This window comes from Trichoderma aggressivum, assembly GCF_033847375.1.
Source record: "Trichoderma aggressivum f. europaeum strain CBS 100526 chromosome Unknown scaffold_011, whole genome shotgun sequence".
Classification (NCBI taxonomy): Eukaryota; Fungi; Ascomycota; class Sordariomycetes; order Hypocreales; family Hypocreaceae; genus Trichoderma; species Trichoderma aggressivum.
The window spans coordinates 436074-449042 of record NW_026946377.1 but is presented as its reverse complement, the minus strand read 5'-3'; the positions used below and the strand labels follow the sequence as shown (position 1 = coordinate 449042).

The window sequence follows — 12969 nt, the reverse complement described above, 5'->3', positions numbered from 1 at the left end:
ATCCAAATGATGCCCCTGTGCCTTGGAGGAACCCGAAAATGAAAGCGAGAAACAAGAAGAACCAGATGATTGAGAAGAAGAAGAAAAAGAAAGAAAAAGGAGGGGGAGTAAAATTAGAAAACAAGGAGGAGCAAGCGTTGGTGTTGTTGTTGTCGTCGTCGTCGTTGACAATCCCTGCATTAAGGAAAGGGAGGATGAGGAGGCTTGGGCCCGTTGGCGCCGTTCCTATAATATGGTGTTCTTTGAAATCCAGAGCCAGAACTAGAGCCAGCACCAGAACCAGAGCCAGAGCCAGCGCCAGAGCCATCAGCACCGGAGCCACCAGCACCAGAGCCACCAGCACCAGAGCCACCAGCACCAGAGCCAGCACTAGAGCCAGCACTAGAGCCATTGTCAGGTGTCCCCGTGTTGCTGCCGCGGCCGTTGGGGGTATATGATGTATAGGCCCGGTTGCCAAAGTTGGGCGGCCTAGGCAGGCCCGGGGGAGGGCCACTGGCCGCCGTAAAGCCGTTAGCTGTGGACGAGGGCATTCCGTTGACAGGAGCCATGTTTCCATGAGGAGGCTGCGCGGGGTTGTTGCGGACACCAAGAGGATTCTTGGAGAAGCTCAGGCGGATGCCACCCTTTGAGCTGTTGTTTAAACAAAATCCGTACAGCTGGCTGAGTGCTTTGGTGGCATGGCCAATGTCTTCGAACTCGACAAAGCACATGGGTCCGTTCTGCTTAGTTCTGAAGCACAACCTCTTGTAGCCCCGCACGCCGCCGAACAAGAGCTTGAGCTCCTCCTCGGACGTGTCGCCGGGCAGGTTGCCAACGTAGAGGGTGTTGCAGGGCGGGTTTTGATCCGCAGGGTTGACGGGAGGAAAGTTGGGTCTTCCATACGGCGCCTGTTGCTGTTGCCGTTGCTGCCGTTGCTGCTGCCGTTGTTGCTGCTGCTGTCGCTGCTGTTGCTGTTGCCTGTCCTGCTGAGGTTGCGCTCGTGGCTGCTGCTGCTGCTTATTATGCTGCGGCAGCGATTGTTGTTGTGGATTTTGCTGCGGCAGTTGAGAAAGCTGATGACGCTGCTGTGACTGTAGCTGTAGCTGTAGCTGTAGCTGTTGCTGCTGTTGCTGCTGTTGTAGCTGTTGTAGCTGTTGCTGCTGTTGTAGCTGTTGCTGCTGTTGTAGCTGTTGCTGCTGTTGTAGCTGTTGCTGTAGCTGTAGCTGTAGCTGTTGCTGCTGTTGCTGCTGCTGCTGCTGTTGCAACTGTTGTTCAAGGCTCAGATAGTTGCCATTGCCGTTGGCGGAAGTCAGACCCGGCATGTACGACGCCGACATTGGCGAGGGCGTAGAAGAGGCGCCCGAGTTGAGAGCCAGGTTTGCCATTGCTTGGTTGATGGGGTCTTGAGGCGTAGTGCCTCTCCGCTGGGCAGGGGTGGCCTTACCCGCGTAGGCAAACGAATCCCTAAGGAGCTCTCTGTCGTCATCATCGCCGAGCTCATCGTTGATGAGGTGCTTACCCAGTCGTCCTGACGCCTCGTTGGCGAGATGGTTGCCGATAGGCGAATGGGGGTTAAAGAGGCTCTTGTAGTGGCTGCCGGCTTGGGTGTCCGGAGCAGCAAGGTCCTGATGAGGAGGAGCAGCCGTGAAAAAGCGACCAGCCCTGGACGTCGGCGACAGTGCGTCACGCGGCGGAAAGCCGTTGCCGATAGGGGCCGGCTGTGGACGATAGATTGACGCCGTAAAGACATCCGCGCTGACATTGGATGCCGGGTTCGGCACGGCGAATGGCGCACTGACGGGCGATCCAATGGCGGGCGATCCAACGGCGGGCGAGGACAAGATAGTAACAGCCATGTTGGCGCGGCCGTCCATGTTGGCGCGGCCGTGGAGCATTTTTTGGGCTTCAGTCGCGCCATTCATACTCCGAAAGACCACCACAGCCGAACGGTAGTAAATGCCCTCATAGCTGTCGGGGCCCGTGAGCTGGATGCCGACGAGCTCCTGAGAAAAGACGAGCATAAGACGCACCTCGGCCTCCGAGATTGTGGGCGGCAGGCGTTGGATCATGACACGCACCGGCGCCTGGGGAAGGGGCGAGTCATGGTCAAAGAAGGACGCGCCCACGTCGCCGGGGCGAAGAGGGACCTGGGGATACTGCTGAAAAGGGATCCTCTGCGGTGGTAGCATCTGAGTCGCGAAAGATGCGCTGTGGGACGACGGTCTAGGAAAAGACGAATGAGGTGCACCAAAGTTCGTCTCGACGCCTCGATCGAGGGGGTTTGGGAGTTCATCCAGAGGCGACGGGGACCAGATGCCCTGGTGAGGCACAGGCCGCCAGGTGGTCGTGGACGGTGGTTGTATTGTCTTTGGCGGCGTCGGCCGTCTCTTGTTGTGGTCGCCGTTCATGGCCACAACGGCGCGAGGACGAAGGGAGGCGGGCGATGACAATCAGGCAGCGACAGTGGAGGGTTGTAGCAGCGAGCAAAGAATGATGAGGCGTAGCCAAAGAGAGAGAGAGACTGTGTGTGCGTGTGATGGTGAGAGAGGGATGGAGCCGGCAAGGTAGTGAGTGATGGCGATGAATAATGCTGTCGCGGTTCAAATAAGACTGCTTCGGGCGGTGGTCGTGGAAAGAAGACGAAGGCAGAATCGGGGGCTCCCCGCAGGATTATATACCGTCGAGAGATGCGCTCGATAATCCAAAACGTCGTCGGGGGGCGCGCGGAAAGTTCGGTGGGCGATATAGCCTTTGGGGCGAATTGAGTTGAGGACAGCGCCGATGCGATGCGCCTAGGGAAATGCAGATAGCAGCGGATGGAGAAGTGGCGCGGCGCGAGATGAGAAGGAAAGGATTGCGAGAGAAGTTTGTAAAGCGGGTGGAAGCGGCGACGGCGGCGGAAAAAAAAGGTTCAGGGCGAGAACGGGGTTGAGGAGGGAAAGCGAGGCGAGGATGAGGTTGAGGTTGATGATGCGTCCAAGTTGGCCCAAAGTTTGGCGGTTTGAGCGGGTTTAGTGAGGCAGCGGCACGGACGCAGGTGCAGTTCGCATATTTCTCCTCTGTTCCGGGGCTTGGCCTTTTGGGGGGGCCTTTTTGGGGCCTTTTTGGGGCCTTTTTGGGGCCTTTTTGGGGCCTCTTTGGGGGAGCCGCAGTTGCAGTTGCAGCCGGGAAAAGGTGGGGAGAGACGAGAGAGGCGTCTTGAGGAGAAAAAGGGTTTTAAGAGAAGATCCAACTCAACTGGAACTCTGCTGGGAGGAGAAAAAGAGTTCAATGGGTAGGCCTAGAATGGGGGCGCTTTTTCGGACCTGCTTCCAGGGAGGCTTTTTCTCATTGGCGCTGGGGCTGATGCGCTAGTTTGCACTGGACCAATTTTGGGGGGGGGGGGGGGGTGTTTTGGTGACGGATTTTGTTTTGGAGGGAGGGTTGGATGGAGGGTCATTACAGGTAAGCGGGTTGGTGATGAATGTCTACGGGCATACAAAGTACATAACCTTAGTATTCAAAGTGAGAAGTGAGTGAGTTGATGAGATGAATCTCAGAGAGTCAGTGGAGGGTTTCGGCGGGTTTCTTATTAGCGGGCTCAGACAGCGACTGAAGTGCCCTAGAAAGGGACCCGAAGAGAGGAGAGGAGAGAGGAGATGAGAGTACGAGTAGTACCTTGGTACCCAAGAGGTACTTGAGAAGGGGGGGAGGGGAGTGCAGAAGCCCCCCAAGAAGGCAACATAAGAAACAGAGGAAGAGGCAGAGAGTGCTAGAGGGCCAGAGAGGGCCAAACTTGAACTGCCCATCGATTTGATTTGGTTTGATTTGCGGTGCGGCTTCAATGTCACTGGCTGCTTGCATCAGGCCAATCGGGGGAGTGGTGCAGCATTTCCCGGACGCTTGGGGGGGTACCTGCACATGCCTGGTCTGGTGCCCTCCTTTGGAAGTTTAGTCTTGCGAGTACCGGCCAGTGTTTCGTCAGCATGCTTGTCGCAGCAGTACCTTGCAGGTAGTTTCCAGCTACGAGTATCCGTACTGGGGCACCACCCCCCTCGGACTAGTGCCAAATGCCCTTTTCCTTTTCTGCTGGTCTGTCTGGTGTCTTTGCCAAAAAATGATGTTAGTGCTTCTTCTAAGTACACCACGAAAAGCTTGTTGTTGTTGTTATCAAGGCTGGCCAAGAAGAAGAAGAACAAGAAGAATCAAAAATTATAAATCAAAAATTACAAAAATTACTATATTCCTAGTACCTAGTAGATATTCATCTATTTACTGTAACCTGGTACTAATACTTTTTTTTTTTCTAAATATTCTCTAAGAGAGAATGTGTTGGGCAACAAGAGGTGCGTGCCAAGTCGCACATGTACATCAGGTACAAACAAGACGGGCAAAAAGGTACATACAAACATGAACCAAAAAACAAAACATCACCAAAACCCTACGTGCGTCTTTGAAGATTCATCCCGGTAAAGCATCCAGGTGACACCTTGCTTCCCTTGCTCGTCAGATTCGATACGGCCGTCCAAGATCCATGTAAACAAGGGAGCACCAGCACAGCACAGCACAGCATAGCATAGCACAGCACGTCACGTCAACTCACCACTCCCTAGACGACCACCTGTTGCATTCCGCCCTGAATCAACCGCCGTGGCTCCGTCTCCATGGCCTGCGGCCTCCCAGGCTGAAGAGCAGAAATGAGAGACTATTGCGGAAAACTCTACGGTCCCATTTCCAAACCCGCTGCCGAGCTGCAAGAGTTCCATCTTCTACACTCTGCCAGATTCATCGGTGCCTTGCCTTGGCCAAAGGTAACAGGTCATATCTCGTGCATGCACGCTTCCATTTCCACGCCGCCGCTTGCGTGCAATGAAAGTGCCCGAGCCGCCGCTGTACTCGTCCCTGTCCCGTGCATGCAACTGCAACTGCTACAAACACCGCAATCGGGTCGGTTCAGCGTCAGCACCAGCACGAGTGAGTACCTGCTCGTACATACACCAAGGCAGACAATCAAAGCCAGGGAGTCCCTCGTTCAACGGCCCAGCCCAGGCATGAGCATCCAACCCAGTCCAAAACGACACGAGTACGGAGTACCAAACCCAAGAATCCATCCAGGCTGGCAGTCCCGCAAAAGATAAAGAGTGTGTGTGGGGTTTCTGATCGATCCACAAATTGAAAAAATGGCCACTGCCCACTAGAGGCAGCCACTGCGCCCTATTCCGCAACAGGCAGCATCCCTCCAAGTTGATGCTCTTCCATCCTCCATGTTTATCGACATGGAGCAGCGCGCGTGCTGCAGCTTTTTGCTGCTAACCTCCTCTGCTAAATGTATGTCCAGGTCTCTACAGGCAGGGGGGGAACCAGCTTGAACTTATCAGGGCTGTACAAGTACTAGGTAGTCGCGTTGCGGCGGCTTTGAGCGAAGCGTTACTGAAGGCACTGCGCCAGACATTCTTGTTTGTGCCACCTGCTGCTACCCCTCCAGCTCGTCGACAGGGGGGGCTTGAAGACACACAAGTACGAGTACTACCGCAGATACTTGGCCGACCACTGCGTGCTGCAGCACTACCAAGTACTGCATCGTGTACTCGTACAGTAGCATCCAGCGATGGCCGTGTCTATCATCTGGAACAAACCCGTGCCGCCTCTGCACTTGTTTTGTCGCACCTGGCACTTCTAGAACACGCCGCCATGGTCCCTGATGCGACGGTGTTTTTTTTCCTTTTCTTTTTCCCCGTTTCTTTTTCCTCCCCCCCTTTTGCGTGTCGCTTGGCAGTACGGACGAATAACCTTGTCCACGGTGCATCGCCTTGGATCGTGCTGATTATATAGACTTGATTTTCGCGCGCAGCTCTTCATGCTTACCCAAGCGGCCATTCAAACAAGAACACGTATACTTCCTCCAAGAAAAAAAAAACATTCAAGAAAAACAAAGAAAGACGATCCAATACTGATTTTTCTCCCTCTACTACTAGTACTTCTCCTCTTCTCGACTTGCATTATCCATCATGGGGGATGCAGCATCATTGCCCCTGTCACTGCCTGCACTGCAACACACCCGCGGGAAGTTGGCGGCAACCCGTCCTCGGAAACCTTGACAGCCAACATTGAAACGTGCTTGTGGTCGATGGTGGCACTTGAAGATGGGCTGGGTCTTTTGGCACGCGCGGATTTGCTCTCCGTGCTCGTGCGAGCCTCACCAAGGGGGTGTTTCTGAGGCAAGTTGCGGCATCGTTCCCGCCCGCCACACTGAACGAGCATCCCTCCATCCATACAAACATGAAGCAGCGCGCAGTGATGAGTGATGAGTGATGACGAGAAGACGATACAGCTGAGGTATGTACTACCTACCTTGGTATCCGTAACTCATGGCAGTACAGGACAGGACACGTAGCATCGCGGGTGGAGGCGGCGCGCTCAACCGCCTGCATCCCTCCCCCGAGGCTGCAAAATCTGGTGGCCGTAAATTAGTAGTACATACTCGTACGAGTAGTATCCGTCCGTATAGGGAGTACCGCAAACAATTACTGATGCATCACATCGCATCTCGTCTTGTCCCATCCCACCCGAGATTCGGCAATGGCTCATGACCATCTTTAGCTCAGACACAAGCACGTGCAAATTGCCCATTGGTGGGGCTATCTGCAGTGGGGTCGCTGCCGACTTTGGAGTACGTCCCACGGCTCGGAGGCGCACGTCGTGCTAGAGGTACCACTCCGTACGAGGCTACGCCGCATTCGTTAGCACTAAGATTGCAGATTATGGGGAGCAACGGCCGGCCAACCACACGCCGCCGTCGCCATACACTAGCAGGGCAGCTTATGCATGTCAAATTGCTGTCCTCGATGGACATGATGCCAAACTGCCGCTTCATTGGACGCGCGCGCGTCGTTCATTTTGCGCTGGCGGACGCCATTCCGCTGCAAGAGAGGGGGGGAGTCTAGGAGATCATTGCCCCCCCCCCCGACGAAGCTCGCCCATCACACCACTGGCGCGCCGACTTGCCCCTGTTCATCAGGAACCGGCATTGGATCAGTCCAGCATGGGTCGAGCCATCGTCTGTACTCGTACTCGTACAAGCTCTCTACTGTATGTAGTTCGAATTCTCCGTGCACTTCTTTGACTAAGAACTACGGTACGGTACGAGAACAGGTGTTCTACGAGTACTATCCCGTACCAATACCAGTCTCCCGAATCCAGATCGCATCTGCTAACGGAGCTTCTGCAGGTATTGCTACCGGCGACCGACGGCCGAACCTGTTCATCGCAAACCACCTTTCAATGGCTGTGTTAGGCGGCTTGATACGAGTCTTGCCTCCTGGTAAGACTCGATAGAACAGAGGACAAGGACAAGGAGGCTTGAATCCCAAGAGGGGGACCACACGGCCGCAGAAGTGGCCCGCTTGCCCTACGGACAGACACGACGACTAGCTAGGGCTAAGCTCAGGCCAGCATAGCACAACGTTGAGGGGGGCTAGCCGTCTTGTCTGCAAATGGCGGCAGACTATTACTTCGTATCCTTTCTCAAGGCAATAGTAGTATCAAGTGGCATCGGCCATGACAAAGCCGTCGTGGGCGGTGCCTTGATAGATGCAGGCTACGGGGTGCTATTCTCCATACCACTCGGTAATCGATGACCTAGGTACTAGTAGTATACTGATCTTGCAGGCTTCGGCGGCAACAAAGGGGAGAGCATGACTAGCATCAAATTGCTCCACGATGGCTGATATCTTACCGCACGGAGCAAATCGCGTGGGTTTAGTCATACATCTCCACCTTGCCGTATCTTGATCACGAGCCGTGCGTGTACGGATAGTACGAGTATTCCTTATTTCATGGTGCCAGCGAGTGCTGAACGAGCTACCTAGCTCAATTCGTACAGGGCAGATTACCTGGAAATCCTAGAAACAAGAGTCCACAAGCGAGGATCAAGCGAGGCCCGGCGACAACACAGTTGGTTCATCACCTTGTCCTTGAGCGTCTACTACTCGTATTTCTCCGGGGAAATGAAGGGGTACACGCACCACAATACAGGCGTATTATACCTAGCGGTTCCAACTCGGGTATTAACTCCGTGCCGGTTCCGCGCTCTGATCCCCTTGCGATAGACTCGTAGGGCTGGAAATAGTGACACGCCATGTCGTCGCAGCAGCCACCTGCAATGGAAGAGCAGATGAGCAAGGTAGTATTCGGATACAAAAGACAATTCCAGTCTTTTCAGCTTGACAAAATCTACAAAGCAATATAGACAGGTTAGTACCTATCTACTGCATGGTATGGGGCTTCTGCAGCTTAAAGCACTAAGGTATAGTAACATCGAAAGGCGTTTGTTGTACATCACCAAGAACATTGAATGTTCCCACGATGCGACTCTCCCGAATAGTTCCGCGCCATAAAGCAGTGCTTCGAACGACTTACTCGTCCCAACTTCGGCAGCTATTCGTTATGAACAGATACTTACCTTACTAATCTACCCAAAGTCATTAGGTATTATACGACCTTTCATTTAGTACCTACATGTAATTACTACCTGTACCCAGAGGTTGACAGATTAGGTAGGTACCTGTATTCCCCGTCCGTCCAGGTACAGGTACCTGGTACAATTCCACAGCTCAGTGGCATCATCACATCACCGCGCTCCCTCCTCCTCATGCTCGCTTAAACTACGCCCTCGCCACAACGAGCACAGCTTGATTTCTTTCTTTTCTTCATCTCGCCATTTGCCCACAAATTCACTCCTCACCGCAAAACATTCCCCTCTACTTTGTCACTTCTTTTCTTCCCTTTGGCATTGCGCTCGGAACAATGCGAGTCGAAGCAGGAGGCGGCAGGCATCAACCGCGTGCTGGATCTGGAAGTGCGCCGAGGTTGTGTGCTTCTACCCACCACCTCGAAACCACAGTTCCGCCCTCCTGCTAACCAAACTTTTACCCAGGATGCGATACCCGAAATCCTCCAACGCTCCAGTGACTGCAGCCGACTCGAGACATGCAGCCAAACTTGGTCATGGCATCTGCCACGCGGGATCCTCAGCCTCGGCCAAGGTCATGGTTCTTGTCGTCTCATTCGCCCTCGAAGTTCTTGGCACATTGCCATGTTTATGCTGAGCCGAACCCTTGTGCCTGCATTATTGTATCGCTTCAACCACACCTGCTCACCGTTCACTGCGCGTTCTACCGGCCCTTGGCTCATTCATTCCACACACAAGTTCATCTCCGCTTTCTTCCTGCTGCTGTTACATACAAGTATGCATCTTCATCCCACCTCTCGGCCAAGCGGAAACGGCAGGCATCGACTAACATGCATAGCCACTGCCGCAATCTTGATCATATCGACACCCCTGATGCCCAAAACGCATCTCTCCCAAACTCACGTGGGCCATACGAGTACATACCTTTTCACATCCCGCACCAAAGAGCATCACGCCCACTTTGTACGGCACACGACGGGCCTCCTTTTCGACCCTTGAGAAAGCCTTTTGGACGGTACGCTCCCAGGCGTGGGCCTCCTTACGAGATACTAGTTCATTGGCCATGGCTAGAAGCAGACGACACGCTACTGTGTGTCAGCCCGTCAATCACATTTCTTCACCTTGCATCCACACACACTTGAAAGGCGGAATCGACCCCGGAGTGGTCTCGGCTGCTACTAGTACCCCCAAGTGCTTGGATTCAGCAGGATGAAAGTGGGCTGCGTCGCTCGCTTTCTCTAGGCTCATGAAAGCTTCCATCTCGGCCTACGGCCGACAGATGAAAAAGCCCCCCTTTTCGGTTCACAACTTACCTCAGGTCAGAATCAGCCCGTGCTCATCGCCAGCGCAGCAAGTAGGGGACTTCCCACGTTGATCTGATAGTCAATTCAGAGCGAAGGCCGAGTGGCTTTCGTCGGTACTACTAGCCATTGCTCTATTTGGGACATTTGATCTCAGCCTAATCGACTGTGGGCACATGGTAGGCTTCCAGAGTTTCCAGAGCGTATCCACGATAACAGCTCGGCTCCGGTGGCTTCTTTCGTGGTACTCGCACAGTTTAGCCATACCTCGAGTCATCCTTGAAGCGTTTTCTCTCTGCCTGTCTGTCTGTCAATAGGGTGGAGTAATGTGTCGAAAAGCATGCATCCATCACCTCTATCATGCGCGGATTGTTGGTAGTTGGCCCGATTCGACCAACAGCCGTAACGACAGCGCAGTTTTCCAAAGGGCAGAGTGCGTGACGCCGGAGCAGCCCGCGTGAGTTGATAACAGCCATAACCGCTTCTGCGAATAACACGTCCTAACAGTCGAGCTTCTCTAAGGTGCCTTTCATGAGTTGTTTGTCGAATTCAGTCGACAACTAGATTCTTCGAGCCAGCGTCACTCTTGGCTGTGATCTTCTCAGATTGGCGGTTGGTATGTCTTCACCATTTCTTAAGAAGAAGAGGAAGAAGAGGAAGAAGAAGCTGATTATCCGATTGGTGCCTATTTCTGTTGCTAGATGCCTCGCCTTGCTGCTTGTATCCCCACCAAGAACAAACCGTCTCACTCTATACCTTCTCCAGTGCGTATAGCCACGACAACTAGCGGGCACAGTCGTCATCTACGAGACAAAATCTCCTCTACGTGCTTCAGTATTCAGTTCGGACTACAAAGTATTGGCTGACTTGAGTAGAGTGAGAGTTTGTCTAGGCCTTTCGAATGCGTGATAACGCCTTCTTTCCAGCTCCTTCCAGTGTTGGTGCTCATAATTACATTCACCGGCTTCATTCACACGATCAAGTGGCCATTTCCAACTGGTGCAGTTCACACCACCGCTTCTCTCCCTGTTCAAAGTCAGCCGGAGGCCAGATTCGATCGATGGCTGCCTTGAAATTGCATTACCTGAAGAGTCGAATAGACCGGCATCTCTGCCTTTAGGCCCCCATAGCTTCCCCGCTCGACTATCACCTGCGCTCTCATTTTCTGATATTACGGAGATGCTGCTTTGGGACTGATTCTTCCACTCAGTCCAATGGACCAAGTTCTCCTCGGCGCATCCATTCAACCTATCGCAACAGGTCGACATCATCCAGTGTTTCTCCCCCTTGTACTGTCCTAAAACTGTCTCTCCCTGCTATATCCGAAATGGGCTCTAGAGAATGCTGCAAGTTGTTGACGATGCTGCAGTGAGAATCGCTCTGTCTCAGCCAATACTGCCCCCTCATTTGCTGTTGTGTGTCTGATCTCATTCGGAGCCTTGACTAATATTGATTTCGCCCCATCATATTTTTTCTCTGAAAAGTGCATCTATATCATCACGTTCGTGTCAACCGTCTAAAAACGCACACTTGCCTAGCTTACGATCTTCGTGTCATTCCTTCCGAAGGTGATCCATCATCATGCAAGTCCCTTGCGATCGTCACATTCAAGCACCACTACTGGGTACCTATACGCAGGATAAGCCCAAGACGCAAACAGTTGATTGTTCACCGGACACTCCAAGGGGTCTTCCAACACATGAGGAAACTTCATGCATTGTTTGCCAACCATATCTCCTCACACACGAGGGATAGATGCTCCTGACATCGGACCATGTTGTAGTCATCCATCGATGTCCTTTGGACCTTGTCAAGCGCGCCATTTGAACCCTACCTACAGCTGTAGTCTGAGACAGCGTGACGATGTCGTGAAGAATGGTTGGGCCACTCAGGCCGTTGTCTTGGATATCCAACACCTAATGACAAGAGTATGCACTTGCTGCATGAATGGGGGAAATGTGGACCCTGTCGGGTAAGTCATTACATGCACTCCATCTACAACTTCACCGTGAATTCGGAATCAGAAAGACAAATAACGATCAGAGTGCTTTTGATTACCTATAAGTCAATTTCACGTTTTCCGATCGATGAGCGCAAGATGTTAGCATATAATGTCAAATATTTCAGTCTCTTTCACCAAGAAGCACATCTTCGGTCTGGTGGTCTAGTGGTATGATTCTCGCTTAGGGTAAACCCTACAGCTTGCTTGCGAGAGGTCCCGGGTTCAATCCCCGGCCAGACCCGTTCTTTCTTTTTCCCTCTCTCCTCGAGAGGGAGGGAGGTTGTCCTTTTTGTTTCTCTTCTCTTCCCCCCCCCCATTCACTCTTTTTTATTTATTTGTTTCATGTCTGTCCCTAACCATCCATTCATGATTATCAACTTTCATCGGTCGTCCTCAATCAATTCATTCCTTGCGAATACCAACTTCATCTCCCCCTTGTTAAAGAGAGGCTTCCTCAGGAGTCACACAATGTTCTTGCTAAAAGACTTTCCGCAAGGGAAATATACACCGAATTTGGTGTGGGAAACAGTCATCTTCAGGAAACACCTGGAAGCCTTGTTTGCGGGTAAGGAATAAATGGAATTGCTGCAGCTTGTCAACCTAACTCTTCCTTCTTGGATACTCCTTCTTTGATGTCCATCCCGCGCCACGTGAGTGAGTATGCGTGCTTCTATTGTCTCAACATCCGTTCCGAGTCTTGCCAGTCCAAGTCTAATAACGCCGTCAATGTCTTGTGCCATGTCCCCCCGCCTCCCCAGGAATTACCACCCCTTCTTCCGGTGCGAGGAGATGAAAACGAAAAAAAAAAAGAAAAGAAAAGAAAACGTCAGGCACACATCTAGTCTCAGCTTTTCTCAAGGTGAAGAAGTTACAGCAGGGTGATGGCGGCCTTGCAACATGTTTGCCGCGAAGAGGAACGAATCGATTGGTCTTCTCCCAAATGTGTTTGGGCTCGAATCTAGGTCACAAGCCCCCTTTTCGCCGGATACATAGGAATGATCGCCGAGAGGCTTCGAACAAACCATGTGAGGGTGAAGTGGCTCTGCCATGCGTGAAAGAAAAAAAAAAACAAAATCCCGCTTTGCTCAATAGCAAACACAATCAAATACCAGGGTATATATGCGGTCCATGTGATGGAAGGGTTTCCTCCACTGCTTGTTTTCGTTGGCAGCTTGTCCATGTGCTCTAAGCCGTAGCCCACATGGGCGTATTGTGTTGTCAAATAGGGGATGAGCCAA

At 52.6% G+C, this 12969-nt stretch overlaps 1 protein-coding gene across 1 annotated transcript; it reads right to left on the bottom strand.

Annotated features, from left to right (window-relative positions):
- Positions 1–179: 179 nt before the first annotated feature.
- Positions 180–2387, bottom strand: Triagg1_3772 (uncharacterized protein; the record flags this gene model as incomplete). The annotated part of the gene is made up of 1 exon (XM_062898101.1): positions 180–2387. The coding sequence occupies one exon, from the start codon at positions 2385–2387 to the stop codon at positions 180–182; it is 2208 nt and encodes a 735-aa protein (XP_062757275.1).
- Positions 2388–12969: the final 10582 nt, after the last annotated feature.